Source organism: Rhincodon typus, chromosome 3, assembly GCF_021869965.1.
Source record: "Rhincodon typus isolate 14 chromosome 3, sRhiTyp1.1, whole genome shotgun sequence".
Lineage (NCBI taxonomy): Eukaryota > Metazoa > Chordata > Chondrichthyes > Orectolobiformes > Rhincodontidae > Rhincodon > Rhincodon typus.
The window spans coordinates 39,105,319-39,131,511 of record NC_063334.1 but is presented as its reverse complement, the minus strand read 5'-3'; the positions used below and the strand labels follow the sequence as shown (position 1 = coordinate 39,131,511).

Sequence of the window (26,193 nt, the reverse complement as noted above, 5' to 3'; positions counted from 1 at the left end):
ATAAGATCTGCCTTTCCAAAATGCAGCACCTCTCATTTATCAAAATTAAACTCCATCAGCCCATTGGCCCATCTGATCAAGATCCCATTGTACTCTCAGGTAACCTTTTCCACTGTCCACTACACCTCCAATTTTAGTGTCATCTGCAAATTTACTAGCCATACCTCCTTTGTTCACATTCAAATCATTTATATAAATAACAAAAAGCTGTGGACCAAGCAACGATCCTTGAGGCATGCCGCTGGTCATAGGCCTCCAGTCTGAAAAACAACCATCCACCACCACCCTGTCTTTTACTTTTGAGCCAGTTCTGTGTCCAAACGGCTAGTTCTCCTTGTATTCCATGTGATTTAAACTTACTAACCAGTCTTCCATGAGGAACCTTGTCGAACGCCTTACTGAAGTCCATTTAGATCACGTCCCCCACTCTACCCTCATCAATGCTCTTTGCTACGTCCTCAAAAAACTCATTCAAGTTAATGAGATACAATTTCCCAAGCACAAAGCCATTTTGACTATCCCTAGTCAGTCCTTGCCTTTCCAAATACATGTAGACCACCATATCAATAAGAATATTTGCAGATCAGCACAGTTTATTTTATAAACCTCCTCAGATTTTTTCGCAGACACTGAGTAAAACAAGTGAAGAGTCAATCTATTGCAATTGATAGTTCTTGAGACAATCGTTGTCTAGTCGCAGAGGTGTGGTTCAAGATTAATTTTCTTTGTTTGAGAAGCTAGATTTTCTAGAGAAATAGCTTCTCAGCAAACGTTTCAACCTTGTCTTTCACACCCTAGGGTGGAATGTCGCACGGTATATTCCTAACCACTTGATGCCTCAAAGTTTCATGCCTCAATACAGGTTGAAATTTACCTATAAAACAAATGACTTGACTACAAGAGAAAGCCGTGCTACACTAGGACATTTTCCAACCAATACTTGTTATCTTCCCAACAAGCTTGAGCAAGCATGAATATTTAATTTTTGCTTTGTTATTGGTCTACGATAAAGTTTTTAAGATCAAAGATGTTATGCACATGGAAAATTGAGGCAACACTGTATTGTTAAGTAGAAGTACTTCTACTAATCCATGAATAAACCAAAGAATTTTTGAGATTCTGTCAACTTCATAATCATTAATAAATGGTTACCTTATTTAAAATACATGGCTCATGCTTAAAAGTTCTGCAAGAAAATAGTGCTTGGAGTCAAAAATATAACTAAACCATGTGGAAATTTCAACAAAGGAAATTCTCTAAACTGAAATGCAAAATCACCTTGCACTTTTTGGCTCGTACAGAATGAAATTACAAACAGAACCTCTATCGAATGACCTCTCTTTCTTTTACCTTATAATTTTAAAACATAATAGAAGTGGGCCATCTGGCCTTTCAACCCAGAACTAACATTCAATAGGTCATCATGGCTCATCTTCTATATTTACACCACTTCCCCATATTAATTCAATATCTCTCAATTCCCTTAGTATCTAAAAGTTTATCGAATTTTGTTGTGAATATAGTCAAATGAGCATCCATAACTGACCTGGTACAATTTCAAAATTTATGGAAAACGAAACTTTCAAGCATTGTGAACAGTGAGTTGGACAGTGCTTAACTTCAAAAGAACATAGACTGGTTGGTGAAATGTGAAGTAGTAAAAGAAATTTTATACAGTAAAGTGTTGTCAGACAAAATAAAGGGTACAATCGTAAAGTAGGTCCAAGATCAATGAAACTTGGGTGTGTATGTGCACAAATTACAGGTGGCACAGCAGGTTGGGAGCACAGTTAATAAGGCACAGAATCAGAGAATACAAACACAGACTCTCTACAGTGTCGAAGCAGGCCATTCAGCTCATCAAGTCCACACTGAACCTCCAAAGAGCATCCCACCCAGACCTACACCCCGACCCTGTGAACCCTCCATTTTCCATGACTAGCCCACCAGCCCACACATCCCTGGATATTATGGGCAATTTTGCATGGCCAATCCACCTAATCTGCACACCTTTGGACTGTGGGAAGAAACCTGAGCACCTGCAGTTCATGGACTTTAAAAATAGAGGAGTATGATATAAAAGCAAGGAGGTTATGGTAAACCCAAATCAAACACTGATTCAACCTCAACTGGATTCCTGCATCCAGTTCTGGACGCATGCTTTAACAAGGATATAATGATGGCGCAGAATAGATTTGCAAGGATTATTCCAGGATGAGGAACTTCAGTTACAAAGATAAATTGGAGAAGTTAAGGCTGTTCTGCTTGACGAAAACAAAGTTGAGAGAATATATAAGAGAGATTCAAGATCCGTAGGGCTCTGGACAGAGTGGATAGAGAGAAACTGCACCCTTTATGGTGGTTGACAACAGCAGCAAAAATAAAATGAGATTTTGCATTAAATAAGCAAGTTGTTAGAATCGGCAGTATACTAAGAATGATTCCAGAAATTAAGGGTTTGTCACATAAGGAGCAGTTGAGTACTATGGGTCTGCACTCAGTGGAGTTTAGAAGGATGAGGGAGGATCTCATTGAAACTTACAGAACACTGAGAGGCCAGGAGAGACTGGACATTGGAGGAGATGTTTCCACTAGTAGCAGAGACTAGAATTTGAGGGCACAGCCTCAGAATGAAGGGATGATCCTTAAGAGCTGAAATTAAGATGAATTTCCTCACTCAGAAGGGGTAAATCTGTGGAACTCATTGCTGCAGAGGTAAAGCTATTGGGTGGATTTAAGACATAGATAGATAGGCTCTTAACTAGTAAGCGGATCAAGGGTTATGTGGAGGAGGCAGGACAATGAGGTTGAGAAACATATCAGCCATGATTGAATTGTAGAGCAAACATTACGGGCTGAATGCCCCAATTCTGCTCGTATATCTTATGGTCTTTACCACTACCTTAATAATATATTCCAGCATTATGCCTACTACTGCTGGCAAACTGGCCTTTAGTGCCATGCTTTCTTTCTTCTTCGTATCTTAAAATAGCAGAATTATATTTACTACCTTCCAATGCTTCAGAAGATGTGTTGGAATAAACAGAATACTAGAAAAATCAACATCAATGCATCCACTATCTCTTCAGTTATCTTTTATAAAACCCTGAAAATGCAGGTCATCAATTCCAGAGAAATTCACACCACACTGTCCCAAGTAAGAAATATTCCTGGAGAATTACTTATGCTCATTTAAATTCCTCATTGGTTCCTCATTATCTCCAGATTTTTTTAGTCATTTACCATGAAGGTGGACACAAATTGGCTCACATTAACTTTCATTAATATATTCCCATTTACACACCGATAGGAACAATCATAATTTGTTTCGTGTAACTTGCAAGTCTATTATATTCTCTTTTCTCATTCTTCATCAATTTCATGGCCTTTCTTTGCAGAGTTCTAAAAAGCCCCCAATCCTCAAGCTGACTACATTTCACAGCAAAATTATAATCCTTTCTTTTGATTGATCGCTTGTTAGCAATATTTGGACTACTTTTTCCACGATGTTATGACACTCCGTGTAAGTGACAAAGAACAACGTGAAGGATCTTAACACACTGATAAACCTACTTGACTTGTCTGAAACTTTATTGGCAGCAGAAAAGGTGAAATAACACCACCTTCCATGAATTCAACCTGACCCTTGGTAACCTGGTGACATTTGACCTGGATTTTTGCCCAGCTTTGCATTACCAGATCAACAATTTCAAATTTCCATTACTTTCATAACTCATGAAAATATCGCAGAATGGATACGATTATTTATTTGCCACCCTGAATATTTTAAGCTACTGTACATTTAAATCCAATTGGCTGTTGCATTTTCCTCTTCCACTGAAAATGGCATTTCACAATTGCAGCATCTGACTTATAAAATAGTGCAATTTCCACATCTTGTTTTTACACCAGAGGCAATGCCATATTGGTAATTTCATTGATCTGCAATCTAGAGGTCAATGTCCTGATGACCAGTGTTGAATTCCCACCACTGCAGCTAATTAAATATGAATTCAATTATAACTCTGGAACTAAAGGCTTGTCTCAGTAACAAAATTGTCACGATTGCCTGGTTCACTAAGAATTTTAGGGAAAAAAAAAATCTGTCATCATGGCCTACATGCAAATTCAAACCCCAGCAACAAGGTTGATTCTTATGTGCTCTCTGAAAGGCCCAGCAAGCCACTCAGCTGTACCAAAACCACTACAGAAAAGCCAGGAAAGTAATGTAACCACCTAGAATGGATTAACTACCACTGCCCTGGGTACCAGAAAAAAAAACAATGGCCCAAATCACACACTATCCAGACTTGGAGCTATTCATTCAGCATTTCAGGGTCAAAATAACTCTATTCTTAACAGCATTGTGGGTGTCCCTGCACCTCCAATACTACAGCAGTTCAAGAAGGCAACACACAATCGCATCAGCCCACAACAATTCCTCAAGGGAAATTAGAGACGAGTAATAAATGCTAGCCCAGTTAGCGATGCTCACGTACCATGAAAGAATTTTTAAAACTTGTAGGAAAAGAAAGCTAGGAACCAGGAGCTGAATAACAGCTGTAAACAGGTGAATACAAGTGACTAAGTATCCAGTGACTTCACGCTTCATCATACTTATACTAATCAGATCATAAACTTGTTCATAAGAAAATTTCTTGTATGCCTAGCATCACTGACCACCCTCAAGGAAATGTGGACCTCTAAGATTCTCAACTGAGACAATGCATCTCAACCGGGAAACAAAAGGACAATAAACAGAAAAGCCTCAGCCAACTGCAAGAGAATGAAAAGTCAGCATCAACCAAAAGATAAAATGAAACTGAATTTCATTACTCAATAACAACATTTCAGCAAGCCAGATTGAGTAATAAAGTGAAATAATTCATGGTTAATTAAAAATAATCTAACATATAAATCAATGAATTGAATATATTTTCTTGCAAAATCATGCTGACCAAAGTGGAAAGTGCATCAGCTAAGCATAGACAGCTGTAGATTGTTCCTTTTGACCCCACTATATTGGTTTAAATGTAAAAATTAAAAAGGTTTTGTACTAATGAGTGAAACATCCTACTTAAAAACAACCTTTCAAACAGTTGTTTCAAATGCTTCACAGACTTATCTGTCAGCTGATGCACCACATCAGGGAAATATCAATTGTGTTGACATGTAGTTTTGAAGCAAAGAACACCAAGCAACTGCAGAATAGTTGAAATTGAACATTTTGAGGTAGTACATTAAAACGCAAACTTTAAGCAGAGTGCAGCCTAAATGAAACTTTTTTTAAACACATCTTTCACAGAGCATTTTCTCTGAATTTCCTTGATATTAAAGTCTCCACACATAAAATAAAGTATACTCCAAGTTGGACTTACTTATCACTATTGGCCAAGCATCTGAATTCCTTTACGGTCAATGGTTTTTTCTGTATGTTGTATTGGGTAAAGAGACCAGACTGCCCGGTGACCATTTGTTGAATTGGAGCAGGAATAACCAAGCTGTCAATGTTATCATAGTTTCTTCTAGGTTTCCAATCTTTTGGTGGAATCACCTAAGCAAAATAAAAATGAAACAGAAGAAAAGTAACCCTCTATACAATGATGCAATCAGAATTGCAATGTATTAACAATGTCTGAAAATAACAGGCACATTTTCAACCTCAATTACTAATTATACTTCACAGCAATTGAATCCACATTTGTCATATATTTATCAACAGTTAGAACAGCAAATTTTATTCCAATATTTTGCTAATTCTGAATAAGCAGAATTTGATTTTCTTTTAATCAGATGTATCACAATGCCTCTAGATAATGGTGACTCAGAAGGATGAAGTTAAGAAAAGAAAATCAAGGATGAGAAACATTTTAGAAACAATTCAAAGAATATTCATACATATTTCAGCATGGATATAAACTCAGATCATTTTCTTCATGCCGACCAAGTTTCCCAAACTAAACAAATCCATTTGCCTGCATTTGGCCCATATCCATCTAAACCTTTCCTATTCATGTACCTGTCCAAATGACTTTTGAATGTTGTAACTGTACCTGCATCTATGACTTCCTCCGGCAGTTCATTCCACATGCAAACCACCCTGTGTGAGAAAAAAATGCCCCTCAGGTCCCTTTTAAATCAATCATTCTCCTCTCACCTTGAAAATATGAATCATAGTTTTGAACTCACCTACCCTAGGGAAAAGAGCTTTGCTACTCACCTTATCTATGCCCCTCATGATTTTACAAACTTCTATCAGGTCAACTCTTAACCTGCTACGCTCCTGTGAAAAAAGTCTCAGCCTATCCAGCCTCTCCTTATAATTCAAACCCGCCAATTCCAGCAACACCCTGGTAAATATTTCTGAACGCTCTCAAATTTAATAATATCCTTCCTATAGCAGAGTGACCAGAACTGTACAAATTACTGCCCACATGGCCTCACCAACGTCCTCTATAACCTCAACATGACGTCCCAACTCCTATACTCAATGGTCTGAGCAATGAAGGTAGGCGTGGTAAACGCCTTCTTAACCATCCTGTCTACCTACAACACAATTTTCGAAGAACTATGCACCTGAACCCCTATGTCTCTCTGTTCAACAACATTACCCAGGGCGCCACCGTCAACAGTGTATGTCCTGCCTTTGTTCATCTTACCAACATGTAACACCTCACATTTATCCAAATTAAACTCCATCTGCCACTCCTCTGCCCATTGGCCCAACTTATCAAAATTCCTCTGTAATCTTAGATAACCTTCTTCACTGACCACTATACCAACAACTTCAGTACCATCGGCAAACTTTTTCGCCGTGCTTCCTAAATTCTCATCCAAATAATGTGTATAAGTGACAAACAACAGTGGACCCAGCACTGATCCGTCCAAAACACTGCAGGTCACAGGCCTTCAGTATAAAAAAAACCTTCCACCTCCACTCACTGTCTCCTCCCATCAAACCAATTTTGTATCCAAATGTCAAGCTCTCCCTGAATCCCATGTGATCTAACTTTACTAACCAGTCAACCATGCAGAGCCCTGTCAAAGGCTTTACTGAAGTCCACGTAGGCAACATCTACCATTTAAAATTTAAAAGGAATAAATGATGTATACAGGTAGGTGAAGGAGAAATGGTATGAAGAGATGTGTGAAGAAGTAATGGAGCTCAAATGAAATCACAAAATAACTGTTTTGCACCAAAATGTGAAATCTTCAGCAGATAGAAAGGGTTAACAACACATCATGGGTGTATAGAAGACAAAGATGGTAGAATATTGTTTGAAGGCATATATTCGCAAAAGTTAAACACACTATATTAGTGATTCGTATGATGATGTAATTTGAGTGAGTCTCTAAGATATAGAGGCAAATGAAGGACCAAACATTATCGTATTAGAGGTAAAGAATGCTTGGAATGTGATGAGTATAAGAAAAGCTCCAGGCGTAAATGAAGGAACAACAAAACATCTAAATTCCCTCGGACAAACAGAATTAGAAGTGATGACAGAAATTTGCAATCACGTACATGCGAAAAGATATATTCCAAATAACTCGAAGCATTCATGATTTATTAAGTTACTTAAGAAACCTAAAGCAATGGAATGCAATCATTTCAAACTGCTGATTTTCATGAATCATCGGGTTAAAGTGATTTGGAAAATTATAATAGGAAGAAGCACATTTGAAACAGAAATTGGTGAAACAGTCTGAATTTACAACTGGAATAGGAACTAGAGAGGGATTACTTAACCATAAATATCCAGAAGTAAACAAGAATGCTTCACAGGCTATGAAAAGATGTTCAATTGTATACATCATCTGAAGTTAATAGCCACGTCATAGAAATGGGACACCAGCAGTATTGACATGAGATTTATCAAGAGCCTATATTAGGACTCAATAGTCACTATCAGTCTAGAAGAGGGACAATAAAATATGTTTCAAGTGAAGACAGAAGTATCAGAAGGCTGAGTAACATCACTAAAATTATTTAATCTGTACACAGAACAAATATTCAGGGAATAAAGAAGTACTTTCAGGGTAAATACTGGAGATAAGAATACAAATTCACATACATGATCCACTGCTACAGGAAAATCAGAAGAAGACCCATGAAATATCTTAAATCAAGTAAAATCTACAAGTTTAAAATATGGAATGAGTATTAACACCAAAGAAACAAAAGCAATAGCAGAAGGAGCATATTAGAAGAAGCTACAGTGAAGATTAAAATTCATATTGTCACACCAGAACAATGTTTAGGTCAAATTATAACAGAAGATGGCAGATGTGATAGAAAAGTTAGAAAGAGGATGAAGATAGCCTGAAGTAATGTTGCGAAGATGAAGGATGTGCTTACCAATAAGAAAATACAAACTTGCAGCAAGGAGAAAAAGAGTCACAAGTTACAACCTCCTATCCATTTCTGTGTACCTCAGAAACCTGAGCAACAAACACAGATCTGTGGAAGAAGAGTCCTTTAACAAGTGGATACTAAGAGTACGTTAAAAATTCCATATACAGATCATAATCAAACAAAAAAGGTGCTTGAAATTACCGAAGCAAAAAGAACTCAAGCGACGTCCAGAAAAAAAAGCCAAGATTATGACCATTTGGTCAAATCTGAAAATCTAAAGATTTCTCCCACAGCACAAAGTGTAAGGTAGCAGAAAGAGGAGTCAACTTAGGCATAGGTGAATGACAGTTATTATAGAGCATTCATTTACAAGCCTCAGTGGAAGAGTTAAGATGGTGCAAGACAGACAAGCGCGGCAGGTCATAAAAGGGAATCTCCTGATAGCAGCAGCTACAAGAAGCAACGGAAGAGAGTGAAGAGTTTTGGGGAGTGGGCAGCAAGATGCAATGAAGCTGAAGAGCAACTATGACCATGAGTACATACTGAATGGAGCAGGTTCAAGTGGCCATATAGTCTACTGCTACTCTATTTTTTAAATTGGTAATTCATCGGCTTTCCTGAAAGAGGAATATTTTAGAAATGTTCTTCAAACTAATCAATACATAAATAGTTATTTTAATTATTCACCTGAAAAATTTCTGGTAAAGACAGTCATCAGCACTAAAGCTGCAATCAAGAGATAAGAGCAGGACAATGGTTCCACGTAACTCTATTAGGTACAACTCCATGATATACAACAAAAGTGATTGTGGTAGTGGAACTTGGTCCTTCTCCCATCACTACTACCACTTTTTGGATAAACACACCAGTTCTTCAAATTATAAAACAATGCACAGTTTTGATCAGTGATGGTAGTGTTTGGGAGAGAAGATTACATGAATGAAGCAACTACCATCGGTGATTAAAGATTGAAATAATAAAGTAACAAGGAAACTGAGTCAAATAAATTTATATAACAAATAAGAGGAACAGCGCATGAAATACTTTAATCAATTTTAATCAACTCTCATTCCAAAAGATTGCTCTCCAAAACAACTTCCTTTGACAATACAGCATTCAATATAATTTGGCATCATTATGGCCCAGGTGTAATTTTTGAAACTTGCCAAAAAGGCAAAGCAATAAAATGCTCCCAATGCTGAACTAAAAACAATTTGTATTTATTCCCTTAAAGTGGCAAGGCATCCCAAGATATTTCCCAACAGCATTAAAAAATTTGAGACCAACCCACATAAGGAAATACAAGCACTATTCAGTCAAAATAGTACATTTCAAAGGATCATGTTGAAAAGGATGAGGGGCAGAGGGGCTTGGGGAGCATTTTCAGACTTTCAGAATAGCTGTCAATAGTGGCATCACTAAAATTAAAATACGCAGGATGCCAGAATTGGAGGGCCACAGATTGTCTCAAAGGATGCCTATGAAATCCAATTTCAAAATGACCCACACCAATCTCTTAGTAGGGATTATTCATGCATTCAAAATCCAGGGTAATAGTCTGCAACACACATTCTCACACATAGACAACAGACACACACACAGACACATATCCATGAAAAACAAAGGAAACTTTCAAATTCCAAATCAGTTAGAATCAAAGATATTGACATTAGTCCACGTGTAATTAGAGGATCAAGTAAGTCAATGTCCTTTCAGTTGGCTGTGCACAGATGCTCTTTATGCAGGAGCTCTGATGGAGGTGAACTGTAGGTGAAGGTGTAGCAGTTGTAACCGGCAGAAACTGCAGTGCCCCCTCGTTATTGGGAAAGATGTGCTGTCGCCAACTGCTGGTAGAAGTGAATGGGTTTAGGAGTCATAGGGCCTTCTTTCTGGGAAAAAAAACACATTATTCTTTAACTTTGAAGTTCAAATTGGCTTACATCGTTGGGACTAGAACTGGACCCACCACATAAACACAGTGGCTATAAGAACAGCTCAGAGCGTCAGTGGTGAAGAGAGTGGATGTCATGCCAATCAAGTGTGCTGCTTTGCCTTCAATAGTGTTAAGCTTCTTGAATGTTGGTAAAGCCGCATGTATCTAGGTAGGTGGGGAGAATTCCATCACACTTGTGATTTGTGCCTTGTAGATGATGGCAGGTTTTGCGGGGTCAGGAGGTGAGTTACTTGCTGCAGTATTCCTAGCCTCTGACCAGCTCCCGAAGCCACTTGTATTTATGTGGTGAGTCCAGTTCCGTTTCTGGTCAATGGTAATCCCCAGAATGTTGATAGTGGGAGAATTCAGTGATGATAACACCACTGAATGTCAAGGGGGTGATGGTGACATTGTCTCTTATTGGAGATGGTCATTGCCTGGCATGTGTGTGGTGCAAATGTTACTTGCCACTTGTCAGCCCAAGCCTGGGTATTGTCCAGTTCTAACCGCATTTGGACTGTTTCAGTACCTGAGGCGTCATGAATACTGTTGAACTTCATGCAATCATCAGTGAACATTCCCACTTCTGACATTATGATGGAGGGAAGGTCATTGATGAAGCAGCTGAAGATGGTTAGGTCTAGGATACTACCCTGAGGAACTCCTGCAGGGATGTATTGGAGCTCAGATGATTGGCCTCCTACAACCATAACCATCTTGGCATGTGATCTCTTTCAATTAGTTTTCCATTTCCCCCAATTTGGCATTACCAATACACATGGATATCATTCCTTTTGCTAAATGATTTATAAAAATTCTAAGCATCAGTAGCTCCAGTACTGGCATTCCAAAGGTAACTAGATGCTAACCTGACCAGACACACTATTTATTGCTTTCCACCACCAACTATTTGCCAGGTAACTTCAGTTCATTTCCAAGAATTCCACAGGTTCTTACTTAGTACCCAATTAGGGTGGACTGTGTTAACTACCTTTCTGGAATCCAAGTGGATCATATCCACAGTTTATCTTCAATATCTGTCTTCTCCTCAAAAGATATTCATCAAATTAGTCAAGCATGGCTTGTCACTCCTAAAAACATTCCAATCACCTTGGATCAGTTTTGCCCCTCAAAGTGAACCTTTATAAGACTTTCTTCACAAATAAGGCTTACCTACCCTTCAGTTGTTGCCTCATCTTTTTTCCAAAAATGTAAGTCACATTTGAAATCCTCTGAGACTTGGCCCAACACCAAATTTCAAAAATATCCACAAGAGGAGTCTCATTCTTTGAACTAATTCCTTCAGAACCCTACAATGAAAGTTATTTGCGCCAGGTGTCTTTCTACATTGCACTTCACCAACAACCTCAATACGTCTTCCTGTGATTTAAAATTTTCAGTTTGCTGTTACCTTTAAATTTACACCTGCAATTCTAACATGACCATTGCAGTTTTTCTGAGCTGTGTTGAAATAACAATTTAAGCACTACAATTTCTTCAGATACGTTCTGTCATCAGACATCATTTCCCACCGTGAATTGTTCAATGCAGACTTTGTTTACTAAAAATATTCATGGACAATGCTTTTTTTTTTTTCAGATTTATTTACCATCCAATTCCACTTTCCAGTGTCAGTTTAATTGCATTCTTCAGCCTTTTACAAATAGCCATAGCCTTTTGTGAACATATAAAAACTTTTGTTTTTCTTGTTTCCAAATGTCTTTCACAATTTGTTCGCAATGAAACCAAATAACCCTTCTATCTTAATTCAATTTCTTTTTTGTTCATTACCATTTCACTATTCCCACGCATTCTCTCATGTTTTTAAAAATCAACTTGTTTTATTTTAGGTTTTTGATTGGTTTCCTTTGGTTCTCTACCCTGATAGCCACTCTGATTGACAGAGCTTCACCATCATCATTACCTGAGGGAGGCGGTAGCCTAGTCATATTATCATTAGCCTATTACTCCAGAAACTCAGCTAATATTCTGGGGGACCCTGGGTTTGAACCCCACCATGGCATATGGTGGAATTTGAATTCAATTAAAAAAAAAAGTCTGGAATTAAGAATCTACTGATGACTATGAAACCATTGCTGATTGTCAGGAAAACTCATCTGGCTCACTAATATTCTTAAAGGAAAGAAATCCGATGTCCTCACCTGGTCTGGCCTACATGTGACTCCAGACACAAATGCCGTCTTGAAATGGCTTAGCAAGCCACTTGGTTCAAGGGCAGCTGGGGATAGACAACAAATGCTGGACAGCCAGCAATGCCCATGTCCCACAAGTGAATTAAAAAAAACTTATTTGCTTTTACTTTGCAGTTGTTCCTTCCTCATCAATTACTGCACACTGTATATGGACACAAGTTCCGCACAATTTCTTTAAATTCCAGTGTGCATGCAGAATGTTCTTACTGTACATTCAAAAACAAAAATCAGCACAATTGAAATCCCATCAGATTATTACTAGGCAAAAATCTGTCTCATCCTCTCGCAAAAATTCTTCCAGCCTCTTTTGATTACTTGGTAGCATGCACATATAGTTCCACTGCAAACATTCTCATTTCGTCCTCTAATTCTTTCCAACAGATCAAATATAATTTCAATTACAGGGGGTTCTCCTATACCATGTGTTCCAGCAACGCGAATTGGCTATAATGTGATTGACGAATCGGGGAGCACTATCTCTAAAACGCGAACTTGTGTTGGCTATAACACCATTCAGCATTGTTTAAAAATGCAGCTTATTAAAATAGAAGAATGGACTCCAATGCTAAATTGATGGTATAAGAAAGAAATGAATTATAGTTTAAAATAATAGGAGTGCTGTTAAAGCATGCACCTTTGTGTGTAGTATTTTTGCCTAAATTTTGTTACATATTTAATATGTAAGAATTTTTGAACTTGCTCATGTAAATCATTTATACCAAAAGTTGTCTGTGTTGTAACCTGCTCTTTTCCAGCACTATTTTGAATGCAATATCACTCAGGTTTACAACGCATTTTAATCCTACAATTAACTTCAATGCCAATGGGCCATATAGGAAAGAAAGGTCAGATTCCTCTGCTTCACTTACTGGAAAATCTATCTAGAAAACTGCGCCGATGGAATGTCAGGTCAGATCAGCATTTAAACGGAAGAAGGAATTTTACTAAACATTGCTGATATGTCAATTTTGGGACAGTTTCATGGAGAGTTGCTGGCTGTGAGCTCTATCTCACACAATTTTGCACTGCTCACCTCTTTTGGATCATACTCGCACTATCATGCAGTACTGGCCATTGTTGGGATTTCCAGTTGCAGAACTCTATTTAAGCCCGACTGTCATTTTATTGCAAATACAAGATCTGATTTGTAAATGTATTGCCTCTTTGTAGCATCACCTGTCTGATAAACTGTTATTATAACTGCAGCTACAAGAATGAAGCTACACAAGTGAGGAAGAATTTTGGAAAATATAATTTTTATGTATCCTTTGTGCCCCTAAACCCTCTTTTCCTATAGGCCGCGTTATTTACATAGTGCAATATAGCAGAACCCCCTGTATTCACTTCCTTGTAATGAGACCCATTCTAAAAAGTAATGCCTCTAATCATCTCATTTTTTTCCCTCACCCTACCAAAACATACAAAACACTGAGCCAACTCCACAATCATTATTCAATTTTAGTTAGCTTTCAGACACTCCTACAAATCCTACACGCTTCATATACCAAACCCTTGTAGCTCACCTTCTTTCTTCCTGACATGCCACGTGTTCACCCCAGTACATCTCAAGTTATCCATTACAATCGCCACCTTTGCTAATTATTCCGAGGTTACTCTCTGTACTGCTGTCCTCTCCACATCACCGCACTCCACATCCAACCATACTGGTTTCAATCCATCTACATTGCAAGCATTTTGGTTACCTCTCCAGTTCGGAGTCTGGTATGGCACTTCTTTCGGAGACTTCTGAAGAAGAGTCAAATCAGAGTTAAAACATGAACTCTGTTTCTCTCACCACACATGATGCCAGACTTGAGGTTCTCCAGAATTCTCTACATTTAATTCAGATTTTCAGCAAACACCATATTTTATCTTTAATCTTCTAATCCCCAACGACTGGAATTTCACCCCTAAACCTTCTCCAGCTTGGAACCTCACTTTCATCTTTTCAGACAGTTCCAAAAGCCCAAGTCATTGACAAAGTCTTTGATTACCTGCCCCTTGATATCCTTATGTAGCTTGGCGTCATGCCTTATTTCTAAAGCTCTGTGAAGCACCTTGGGATATCTCATTACATTAAAGGCATCAGATAAATCTAAGTTGTAATTGTTATCTATGAAATCTAACACCATTATCTTAGTTCTAAAACAACTTGCTTTTTCCCTTTCTTAATTTGCAAAAATATACTTTATTTATAAATCATCTATATGTACACTGCAAAAAGTTTAAGTAAGATTACAAAAAATAAAACTTAAAAAGAAATCACATTTTTGATTTTCCACCAAAATATAACACTGGAAAATTTCCAAATATGAACAGAAACCATAATCTCCATCACAAGCTATGAGTGGCTCTAAAGTTAACAGCCCCTCAGTACAATACGGCAGAAAGGCCTTAGACATTGGCCCTTCCTCAATGTGCCTCAACATAGAAAGATGGTTGTGGCTGTGGTTGACATCAGTCATCTCAGCTTCAGGACATCTGTGCAGGTGTTCCTCAGGGTAGTGTCCAAGGCCCAACCATCTTCAGCTGCTTCAATGACCTTCTCTCCATCATAGGGTCAGAAACAGGGATGTTCGCCGATGATTGCACAATGTTCAGCACCATTCACAACTCCTCAGGTTCTGAAACAGTCCATGTTCAAATGCAACAAGATCTGGGCAATGTCCAGATTTGGGATGACAAGTAGCAAGTAACATTCGCAGCACATAAATGTCAGGCAAAAAAATACATCCCACTTTCCTGGATGGGTGCAGCTACAACAACACTCATGAAGTTTGATATGCTTGACAAGAAACAGCCCACTTAATTGGTACCACATCCATAAACATCCACTCCCTCCTCCACCAACACTTAATAGCAGTGTTGAGTACAATCAACAAGAAGCACTGTAAAAATTCAAAGATCCTCAGACAGCAGCTTCCAAATCTATGACCACTTCAATCCAGAAGGACATGGGCTGCCAATACATGGGAACACCACCACCTGCAAGCTCCCCTCCAAGGCACTCACCACCCTGACTTGGAAATACATTGCCATTCCTTCACTGTCATAGGGTCAAAATCCTGAAATTCCCTCCTTAACGGCATTATGGATCAATCCACAGCAACTGGACTGCAGCAGTTCAAGAAGGCAGCCTAGCACCACCTTTTAAAGGGCAACTAGGGATGGGCAATACATGCTGACCAGCCAGTGACACCCACATCCCACAAATGAATTGCTAAAAATGCAAATTTGCACTTTTGAATACTAGAGGAAACACTAGTTATCCATTCTGAAATGTGTCTATCAATACATTCCCTCACAGTGTATAAGTGGCTCTGAGATTAGGGTCATCATTGCAAATTCAGAGGCTATGCTATCTTTTTAGAAAGAACTTAATTTTATCGAAAAAGTGTGGGTTAACACTTGGACTAGCTTCTGATTGACTATGAGCATTCTCTGCATTTCAGATGTGTGGGCCTTTACCAATATGTACTTCAAATATGTAATTCTTTGGAGAATCAATCACAAATTTTGTTTTTAAAAACAATTTAAACAACTTTATTCTCAGATATTAAAACATTTTCCTACCCATGCTTTGCTTCAAAATCCATACTCAACTTCGCTAATCCACAGCCAATGAGGTAAACCACAAAGCTGTTTTTGCATCACCCCTGTAAGGGAGAGAGGAATTCTAATGGGGCAGTTGGCAGCTTACTTCCATATCAAAGGATATATGTTACCCAGGCAGGGAAAGAAAAACTAGGGGCAGGAAAGCAGATCAAAAGAAAGTATTAAGCAAGAAAAAAAATTCAAATTTTAAAAATTTGAAAGCCACTTTGAGCCAGAAGAAAACCCGTGTATCTTTTCTTCAGCAGTTTCTAGAACGTGTCTTTTAATCAACATTCAGACACCTTTTACAAGTGAACCAGCACCCTGGGCCTCTTGCAAACCAGTGAAAGTCGCTGGAGAAGGAAGACAGAGAAGCAGTATTCTACCCATCACAAGAATTTCAGCAACCCTCTGAACAGGAATAACTGAACTACCTTCCCAGTCATTCTCTCCATCCACAACATACTGTTATCCAGTGTGTAAAGGGAAGTTCATAAGGAGATTAGTGTTTTACTTAACGTACTGTTCATAACTGTTTCCCCGTAGCTACAGTCTAATTACATGTAATAAATAATAAATTTTATTAAGCATACAAATCTGGTGCTTGCTTTCTGACAATCTGAGTCTAAAAGACAAGTAAATTGGAGAATTCTGCGCACTTTTTCACATCTTTAACTTTTTTGACAACTCAGAATTGCACAGTTTGATTTCCAGCATGCTGCCCTAGTGAGGCGTAGCAGGTGACAGAAACAGCCAATGAGGATAATGCAATTGATGTGGTGTACATAGTCTTCCAAAGGAGGTTTGATAAAGTGTCACATGATGGTTGCCAACAAGTTGAAGGTCATAAAAAACTTGGATACAACATTGGCCAAGTGACTGGGAAAAGAAAGAGAATTTGGATGAACGATTCTTTTTCAGACTGTAAGAAGGTCAAAAATCAGAAAATGGTCACAAAGTTAAGATTTTTCACAAAAAAATCAGAGGTAACATGAGAAAACAATACAAAGCAGAAAGTGCTAGAAAAGCTGAGCAGGTCCAGTAGCATCTGTTGAAAAAAATCAAAGTTAATGTTTCAGGTGAAGTGACCCTTACTCAGGACAGTCATTCGACCTGAAAGGTTAACTCTCATTTCTCTCCACAGATGCTGCCAGACCTGCTCACCCTTTCCAGCAATTTCTGTTTTTGCTTCTGATTACAGCATCTGCAGTTCTTTCGGTTTTTATGAGGAACAAAATACTCTTGTGATACCAACAAATTAGAAACTGGAATGTGTGGCCTGAGAGCATGGTGGGAAACAGATTCAACTGTGGTTTCCAAAGGGAATTGGGTAATCGCCTGAACAGGATAAAAGTATAGTAGTGCTGTGGGGTAGAAGATTGATATGAGCTAAGATGCTCTTGCCAAGAGTCAGCACAGGCATAATGGTCCACAGGGGTTTTTCTCCTGTTCTGTAACCACTCCATGATTACATAAAAGTTCAACCTGGATCCAATATCAAACCATTCTCCAAGGTACATTAATGACAACTTATTTCTTACCTTTGCGAGGCCAGCCCTATGTGCACCCTGAGATTCCATATATGCAATATATTTCGAAAAATTCTTGAACTCTTCCATTGTTGGCTGGAAAGTCATGATTTTACACACAGATTTTGATGGAGACCCTGAGTCCTCTGTAGCCATGGTGACAGAAACAGGAATTCTTCTACCTAAAATTAAATTTTTTTTATTATTTAATGAAGTTTGAAGAAACAGATCATTTTCCATACTGCACTAAGCATTGAGTCATTAAACCAAGAGCAACAGATCAAGATTTTCATCAATACTATACGTTTTAACATGCAGAACAGATAAAATTGTTCAACTGGAATGGGAAGTATCAAACTTCAGTCTCTGTTAAAGTAGTAAAAGCAAAATAGCTGCCACAATCAAGAGAACAATAATAAAAGAAAATACTGCAGATGCTGAAAATCTGAAACAAAAACAGAAAACACTAGTGAAACTCGGCATGTCTGGCAGCATCTGTGCAGAGAGAAACGTTTTGAATCCGATATGACTCTTCTCGAGAACAATAAGCCTAATTGGTTTAATTAAGGAATAAAGTGGTTGTTAAAGAGATAACCATGTATTACTTCAACTCGTCCATGCCGACCAGATATCCTATATAAATCTAGTCCCATTTTCCAGCATTTGACCCATATCCCTCTAAATCCTTCCTATTCGTATACCCATCCAGCTGCCTTTTAAATACTGTAATCATAATCGCCTCCACCACTTCTTCCTCTGGCAGCTCATTCCATACATGCACCACCCTCTGCATGAAAATGTTGCGCCTTAGGTCTTTTTTCTATCTTTCACCTTAACCCTATGCCCTTTAGTTTTGGGCACCCAGGGAAAAGACCTTGCTTATTTACCCTATACAGGCCCCTCATGATTTTATAAACCTCTGTAAGGTTACCCCTTAGCCTCCAACACTCAAGGGAAAACAGCACCAGCCTATTCAGCCTCTCCCTATAGCTCAAACCCTCCAACCCTGGCAATATCCTCGTACATCTTTTCTAAACCCTTTCTAGCTTCACAACATCCTTCCGATAGAGACCAAAATTGCACATGATACTCCAAAAGTGGCATAACCAATGTCCCGTATAGTCGCAACATGACCTCCTAACTCCCACCCTCAATGCACTGACCAATAAAGGCAAGCATACCAAACACCGCCTTCACTATCCTACCTACCTGGAACTCCACTTTCAAGGAACTATGAACCTGCACACCAACTGCACTTTGCTCAGCAACACTCCCCACGATCTTATCATAAAGTGTATAATCTTGCCCTGATCTGCCTTTCCAAAATGCAGCACCTCACAGTTATTTAAATTAAACTTCATCTGCCATTCCTCGGCACATTGGCCCATTTGATCAAGATCCCATTGTACCCTGAAGCAACCTTCTTTACTGTCCACTACTCCCCCACTTTTAGTGTCATCTGCAAACTTACTAGCCATATCCCCAACGTTCACATCCAAATTATTTATATAAATTATAAAAAGCAGTGGACCTAGTACCGATCCTAGTGGCACACCGCTGGTCGGAGGTCTCCAGTCTAAAAAGCAACCCTTCACCACTACCCTCTGTCTTCTACTTTTCAGCCAGTTCTGTATCCAAATAGCTAGTTCTCCCTGTATTTCATGTGATGTAATCTTACTAACCAGTCTACCATGAAAAACATTGTCTAACGCCTTACTGAAAGTCCATACAGATCACATCCACCGCTCTGCCCTCATCAATCCTCTTCGTTACTACTTCAAAAAACTCAAACAATTTAGTGAGACACAATTTTCTATGTACAAAGCCATGTTGACTATCTCTAATCGGTCCTTGCCTTCCCAAGTACACATTATTCCTGTCCCTCAGGAATCCGTCTAACAACCTGCGCACCAGCAATGTCAAGCTCAGCCGTCTACAGACCCCTAGCTTTTGCTTAACACCTTTCTGGAATAGTGGCTCAACGTTAGCCAACCTCCAATCTGTCAACACCTCACCTGTGGCAACTGATGAGACAAATATCTCAGAGAGAGGCCCAGCAATCTCTTCCCTCATTCCCACAGAGTTCCAGGGTACATCTGATCAGGTCCCAGGGATTTATCCACCTTCATGTGTTTTAAGACGGTCACCACCTCCTCCGCTGTAATATGGAGGTTTTTCAAGACGTCGCTGTTTATTTCCCCACATCCTCTATCTTCCATATCCTTCTCCACAGTAAACACTGATGCACAATACTCGTTTAGTATCTCCCCCATCTTCTGCAGTTCCACACATAGGTGGCCTTGCTGATCTTTAAGGGGCCCTATTCTCTCTCAGTTACCCTTCTGCCCTTAATGTATTTGTAGAATCCCTTTCGATTCTCCTTGTCAAAGCTTTATCATGTCCCCTTTTTGCCATCCTGATTTCTCTCTTATGTACACTCCTACTGCCTTTATGCTCTTCTAGGAATTCACTTGATCCCTGCTGTCTATACCTGACATATGCTTTCTCCTTTTACTTGATCAAAACTTCGATTTCTCTCGTCATCCAGCATTCCCTACACCTACCAGCCTTGCCGTTCACCCTAACAGGAACATACTATCTCTGAACTCTCCTTATCTCATTTTTAAATGCTTCCCATTTTCCAGCTTTACCTGAGAACATCCACCTCCAATCAACTTTTGAATGTTCTTGCCTAATACCGTCAAAATTGGCCTTCCTCCAATTTAGAACTTTAACTTTTAAATCTGGTCTATCCTTTTCCATTACTATTTTAAAACTAATAGAACTATTGTCATTGGCCCCAAAGTGCTCCCCTACTGACACCTCAGTCACCTGCCCTGCCTTATTTGCCAAGAATAGGTGAAGGCTTGCACAAAAAGATAGACAGGTGGGCAGAGGGAGTGGGGTTGCCTTATTAGTCAGAAATGAAATTAAATCAATAGTAAGAAATGAAATAGGATCAGATGGTGTAGAATCTGTGTGGGTAGAATTGAGGAACTGCAGAAGTAAAAAAAAAACCATAGCTGGAATTATGTACGGGCCTCCAAACAGTAGTCAGGAGCTGGGGCGCAAGATACACGAGGAAATGAAAAGATGTGTTAAGAAAGGAAAAGTTACAGAAATCATAGGGATTTCAATGTGCAGGTGGACTAGGAAAGTCAGGTTGGTAGTAGATTGCAAGAAAAAGGAATTTGTGGAATGTCTACGAGATGGCTTTTTGGAGCAGCTTGTGATGGAGCCCACGAGGAAATAGGCAATTCCGGATTCAGTGTTGTGCAATGAGGCAGACTTGATAAGGGAGCTTAAGATGAAGGAACCCTTAGGAGGCAGTGATCATAATATGATAGAATTTACTCTGCAATTTGAGAGGCAGAAGATAGAATCAGAGGTCATGCATTACAGCTGAATAAAGGCAACTACAGAGGCATGAGGGAGGAGCTGGGAAAAACTGACTAAGAGATGAGCCAAGGAACAAAGACAGTGGAACTGCAAGGGCAGGAGTTTCTAGAAGTAATTCAGGAGTCATCCCTAAGAAAAAGAAGCATGGTACAGGAACGATGAGGCAACCACAGCTGACTCGGGAAGTCAGGGATAGCATAAAAGCAAAAGAGAAAGCATATAATGTGGCAAAGGGCAGGGGGAAACCAGAGGATTGTGAAGCTTGCAAAGACCAACAGAGGGTAACAAAAAAATAAATAAGGAGGGAGAAGATTAAATATGAGGGTAAGCTAGCCAGTAATTTAAAGGAGGACTGTAAGAGTTTCTTTAGATAGATAAAGGGCAAAGGAGAGGCAAAAGTGGACATTGGACTGCTGCAAAATGACACTGGAGAGATAGTAATGGGAAACAAGGAAAGGGCTGAGGAATTGAACAATTACTTTGCATCAGTCTTCACAAAAATTCGAGAGAGTCAGGGGACAGAGCTGAGTATGGTGGCCATCACCAAGGAGAAGGTGCTAGAAAATCTGAATGACTTGAAGGTGGATAAATCACCAGGACGAGATGGACTACACCTCAGCATTCTCATGAAGATAGCTGAAGAGATAGTGGAGGCGTTAGTGATGATCTTTCAGGAATCACTAGAGTCAGGGAGGGTCCCAGAGGACTGGAAAATAGCTAATGTGACACCCCTATTTAAAAAGGGAGTAGGCAAAAGACTGAAAATTACAGGCTGATTAGCTTAACCTCAGTCGTGGGTAAGATTTTAGAATCCATTGTGAAGAATAAGATTTCTGCAAAATTGGAAGTGCATGGTAAAACAGGGCAAAGTCAGCATGGCTTCATCACGGGGAGGTCATGCCTGACGAATCTGTTAGAATTCCTTGAGGAAGTAACGAGCAGATTAGACCAAGGAAAGCCAATGGATGTTATCTACCTGGACTTCAAGATGGCCTTTGACAAGGTGTCGCACAGGAGGCTGCTGAATAAGATAAGAGCCCATGGTGTTAGAAGCAAGGTGCTAGCATGGATAGAAGATTAGCTATCTGGCAGAAAGCAGAGAGTGGGGATAAAAGGGTCTTTCTCAGGATGGCAGCTGGTGACAAGTGGTGTTCCACAAAGGTCAGTGTTGGGACCACAACTTTTCACTTTATACGTTAATAATCTAGATGAAGGAACTGAGGGCATTCTGGCTAAATTTGCAGACGATACAAAGATAGAGAGAGGGACAGGGAGTAGTGAGGATGCAGGGATGCTGCAGAAGGATTAGGAGAGTGGGCAAAGAAGTGGCAGGTGGAGTACAACACAGCAAAGTGAGGTTATGCACTTTGGTAAGAAGAATAGAAGCATGGACTATTTTCTAAATGGGGAGAAAATTCAGACGTCTGAAGTGCAAAGAGACTTGGGAGTTCTAGTCTAGGATTCTCTCAAGGTAAACTTGCAGGTTGAGTCAGTAGTCAAGAAGGCAAACGCAACTTTGGCATTTATTCTGAGAGGACTTGAATATAACAGCAGGGATGTACTTCTGAAGCTCTATAAGGCTCTGGTCAGGCCACATTTGGAGTATTGTGCATAGCTTTGAGCTCCATATCTCAGGAAAGATGTAGTGGCCCTGGAGCGGGTCTCAGAGGAGGTTCACGAGAATGATCCCAGGAATGAAAAGCTTAACTTATGAAGAACATTTGAGGACTCTGGGACTATACTCGATGGAGTTTAAAAGGATGAGGGGGTATCTAAGTGAAACTTACAGAATACTGAATGGCCTAGACAGAGTTTAGGGAAGATGTTTCCAATGGTAGGAGAGACTAGGACCCAAGGGCACAGCTTCAGAATAGAGTAAAGGGAAGACCTTTTAGAACAGTGATAAAGGAGAAACTTCTTCAGCCAGAGAGTGGTGAATCTATGGAATTCACTGCCACAGAAGGCTGTGGAGGCCAGGTCATTAAGTATGTTTAAGGCGGAGGTAGATAGGTTCTTGATTGTCAAGGGGATCAAGGGTTACAGGGAGAAAGCGGGAGAAGGAGGTTGAGAAACTTACCAGCCATGATTGAATGGCGGAGCAGACTCGATGGGCTGAATGGCCTAATTTCTGCTCCTATGTCTTATGGTCTTCTCTAGAAGGTACATCCACGTACTGAATCAGAAAATTTTCTTGTACACACTTAAACTCCTCTCCATCCAAGCCCTTAACACGATGGCAGTCTCAGTCTGTGCTTGGAAAACTAAAAAAATTCCCTACCATAACCACCCTATTATTCTCACAGATAACTGAGACCTCCTCACAAATCATGCAATATTGTGCATAGAAGCACAGAAAATAGGAGGAGGCCATGAGATGTTTCAAGCCTGTCCCACCATTTACTCTGGTCATGGCTGATCATGCAACTCAGTACTCTGTTCCCACTTTCTCCCCATATCCTTTGAACCCTTTAGCCCTAAGAACTATATCTAACTCCTCCTTGAAAATATTCAATGTTTTGTCTCAAATGCTTTCTGTGGCAGGGAGTTCCAAATGTTTACCTTGCTCTGGGTGAAGAAATTTCTTGTATCAATCCTAAATGATCTACATCATATCCTTAAACTGTGACTCTTGGTTCTGGGCTCTCCAGTCATCAAGAACATCCTTCCTGCATTTAACCTATCTAGTCTTGCCGAATTTCATAGATCTGTATGAAATCTTTCCTTGTTCTCCTAAATGCCAATGAATTAAGATAAAGGTAATGTCACCATAGAGCTATAAGACCATAGACCTGCTCTCTCATTAAAAAGAGATGACTGGTGCTGGCTTAACCTGCAGATCACCAGACTTCGGGCAAGGGGACAGGTTGAGAAGGACGATCTTTCATGGTAACCACAGCCAGTGCAGGAATTGAACCCATGCTGTTGGCATCACACTGCATCGCAAACCAGCAGTCCAGCCAACTGAGCTAACATCCACTGGTTCTGCCCTCATCAATTCTACTTGTTACATCCTCAAAAATTCTAATAGCTTTGTCACAATTTCCCTTTCATAAATTCATGCTGATTCTGTTCAATCCTTTCAATGTTTTCAAGTGCTATCTTATTAAATCTTTTATAATAGACTCATATTTTCTCTTTTATCAATATCAAGCTAACCAGTCTATACCAGCATTTTTTACGTACATTTCATCATTACAATTTGAATGATTTAAAAAGCCACACTGTCAGTTCCCAAAGATAAGACCTTTAAAAAGATACGCTCATAAGAATTATGATAAGAAATTTGAAAAAACCGAGGTAAAATTAAATGTGGCACATTATGAAAATTATTGCTACTTTCTGTGACCATACGGATTATTGGCTGCAAACATATTCCATTATTTTGATGTTATCTAGATGTATTTTGTTTGTTGCCCCAAAGTATATTTATTCTGTCCCATTTTTTATTTTAAAGGAAGATAGATTATTTTTTCTTGAGTGGCAGCAATGAAAAAGTAAATACTGATGAAGTAAACAATTTGTCCAACCATCTTCATTCTAGGAAAAGCACCTTGCCTCAATGCAGCCCTGGCACCCCTGGCAAAGACACAAGATCTAGAAATCAGTGTCGGAATTACGACAGTAAATCCATATCTTATTACAGTGTCTCATGGTGCACTTGTGTTTGAAAGTTTTATGGTCCTGTATATTTAGTAGCTGCAGAGCATTGTCATATTGTCCTATCTCTTGCTTGTGCTTTTTTTAAATATATATGGATCTCAACACATTATCAGGTGGTTCACAGGAGCATTATCACATTTGACAGTGAGCCAAGTAAAGAGATATTAGCACAGATAACCAGAACCTTGGATAGAGTTAGGTTTTGAAAAGCATTACAAAATGAGTAGAGTTGCAGAAATTTAAGGAGGGAATTCAACAGCTTAGGCCATGACAGCCTTTGGTGGAGTGATTCACAGCAGGTCAGTTTTAAGAGGCCAGAACTGCAGGAGTACACATATCTCCTCTGAGTGGAGGTGATTACACAGATAAGGGGGACCAAAGTCATCATGGAATGAGAGAAAACAAGGTGAAAATTTTAAAATTGAGGCACTGTTGGATCAGAAGCCAATGCAAGGTCAATGGTCAAATAAGATTTGTGCAAGTTGGAATACAAGCAAAGTTTTGGAAGTGCTCAGGTTTATGGAAGATGGAAAAAGTCGTCCCAGTGAACAGTAAAATAATGAAAAGGCATTAGTAAAAGTTTCAGTTGCAGATAAGCCGAGGGAGGGATGGAGTTAGACAATATTGGTTCGATATATAAGTAGGCATTAGCAGTGATAGAACAGACATGTGAAAAAATATATAAATAATGTGCCACAAGAGAATGAAATGTGGAAATTGTAGCTCTTGTCCTATCACACATACTTCTTTTCTCATTGTACATTGTGAGCTGCACAGACATTCAGTCTCAGCTCTTTAAACCATTTGAGCCAACAACGAGAGAAAAAATGCTCTTTGCTTGGTAAGTTTAAAAAATGAAGCATTTTTTACACTCCCTGGTTGTTGTGGAATGGTAAAGATCAAAAGGTGAAACTTCAGAGTATATAAACTTTGTGATTGTTTTACTCTGCTGATGTTTCTGGGTAAACTATGATGTTTTGGGGGAATGAAGAGCATGCAACAGTCACAAGACTGAGTTGCATTAATCCAGACAAATGGACAACAACAGCGACCAGCCCATGAATCACAGAACAAAAACATAATGTTGTAGATTCAATTTGTTTAGTGGACAGAAAAGTTTGATGGTGGAGAAAGAAAGGGTACTTTACTGTTTAGGAGCCAAAAATATAAATGTGATAGAGTATCATCTTGGGCCTCCTCCAGTGTCACAACGAAGGCACCCAGAAACTGGAGGAACAGCACCTCATATTCCGCCTTGGAAGCTTACAACCCAATAGACTCAATGTGGACTTTACTAGTTTCAAATTCTCCCCACCCCCAACCTCATCCCAAGACCAGCAACCCCCTCTCACCCCCGCCTCATTGACCTCCTGTCCGTCTGCTCTCCCACCTAACTGACCAATCCCCACCACCACCTACCTACACTCACCTTTTCTAGCTTCATCCCTGCCTCCTTGACCTGTCCGTCTTCTCTCCCACCTATCCGCTCCACTATCTATCTGCTATCAC

General features: G+C 39.4%; 1 protein-coding gene across 5 annotated transcripts in view; it reads right to left on the bottom strand.

The window, feature by feature from the left end:
- The window catches only part of LOC109911607 (lysine-specific demethylase 4C-like), a 168,622-nt gene that overhangs the window by 123,593 nt on the left and 18,836 nt on the right, over nucleotides 1-26,193 (bottom strand). For 4 of the 5 annotated variants that reach the window (XR_007261285.1, XM_048592668.1, XM_048592679.1 and 1 more), the window contains exons 2-3: nucleotides 17,638-17,807; nucleotides 5,379-5,554 (exon numbers count right to left, since the gene is read on the bottom strand). Coding sequence is in view for 4 of the 5 variants with exons in the window: in XM_048592668.1 (XP_048448625.1) it covers nucleotides 5,379-5,554; nucleotides 17,638-17,781 (320 nt within the window). In the remaining variant the exon portion in view is untranslated. The remainder of the gene's footprint in view (nucleotides 1-5,378; nucleotides 5,555-17,637; nucleotides 17,808-26,193) is intronic. The other variant, XM_048592672.1, reaches the window with a different exon arrangement.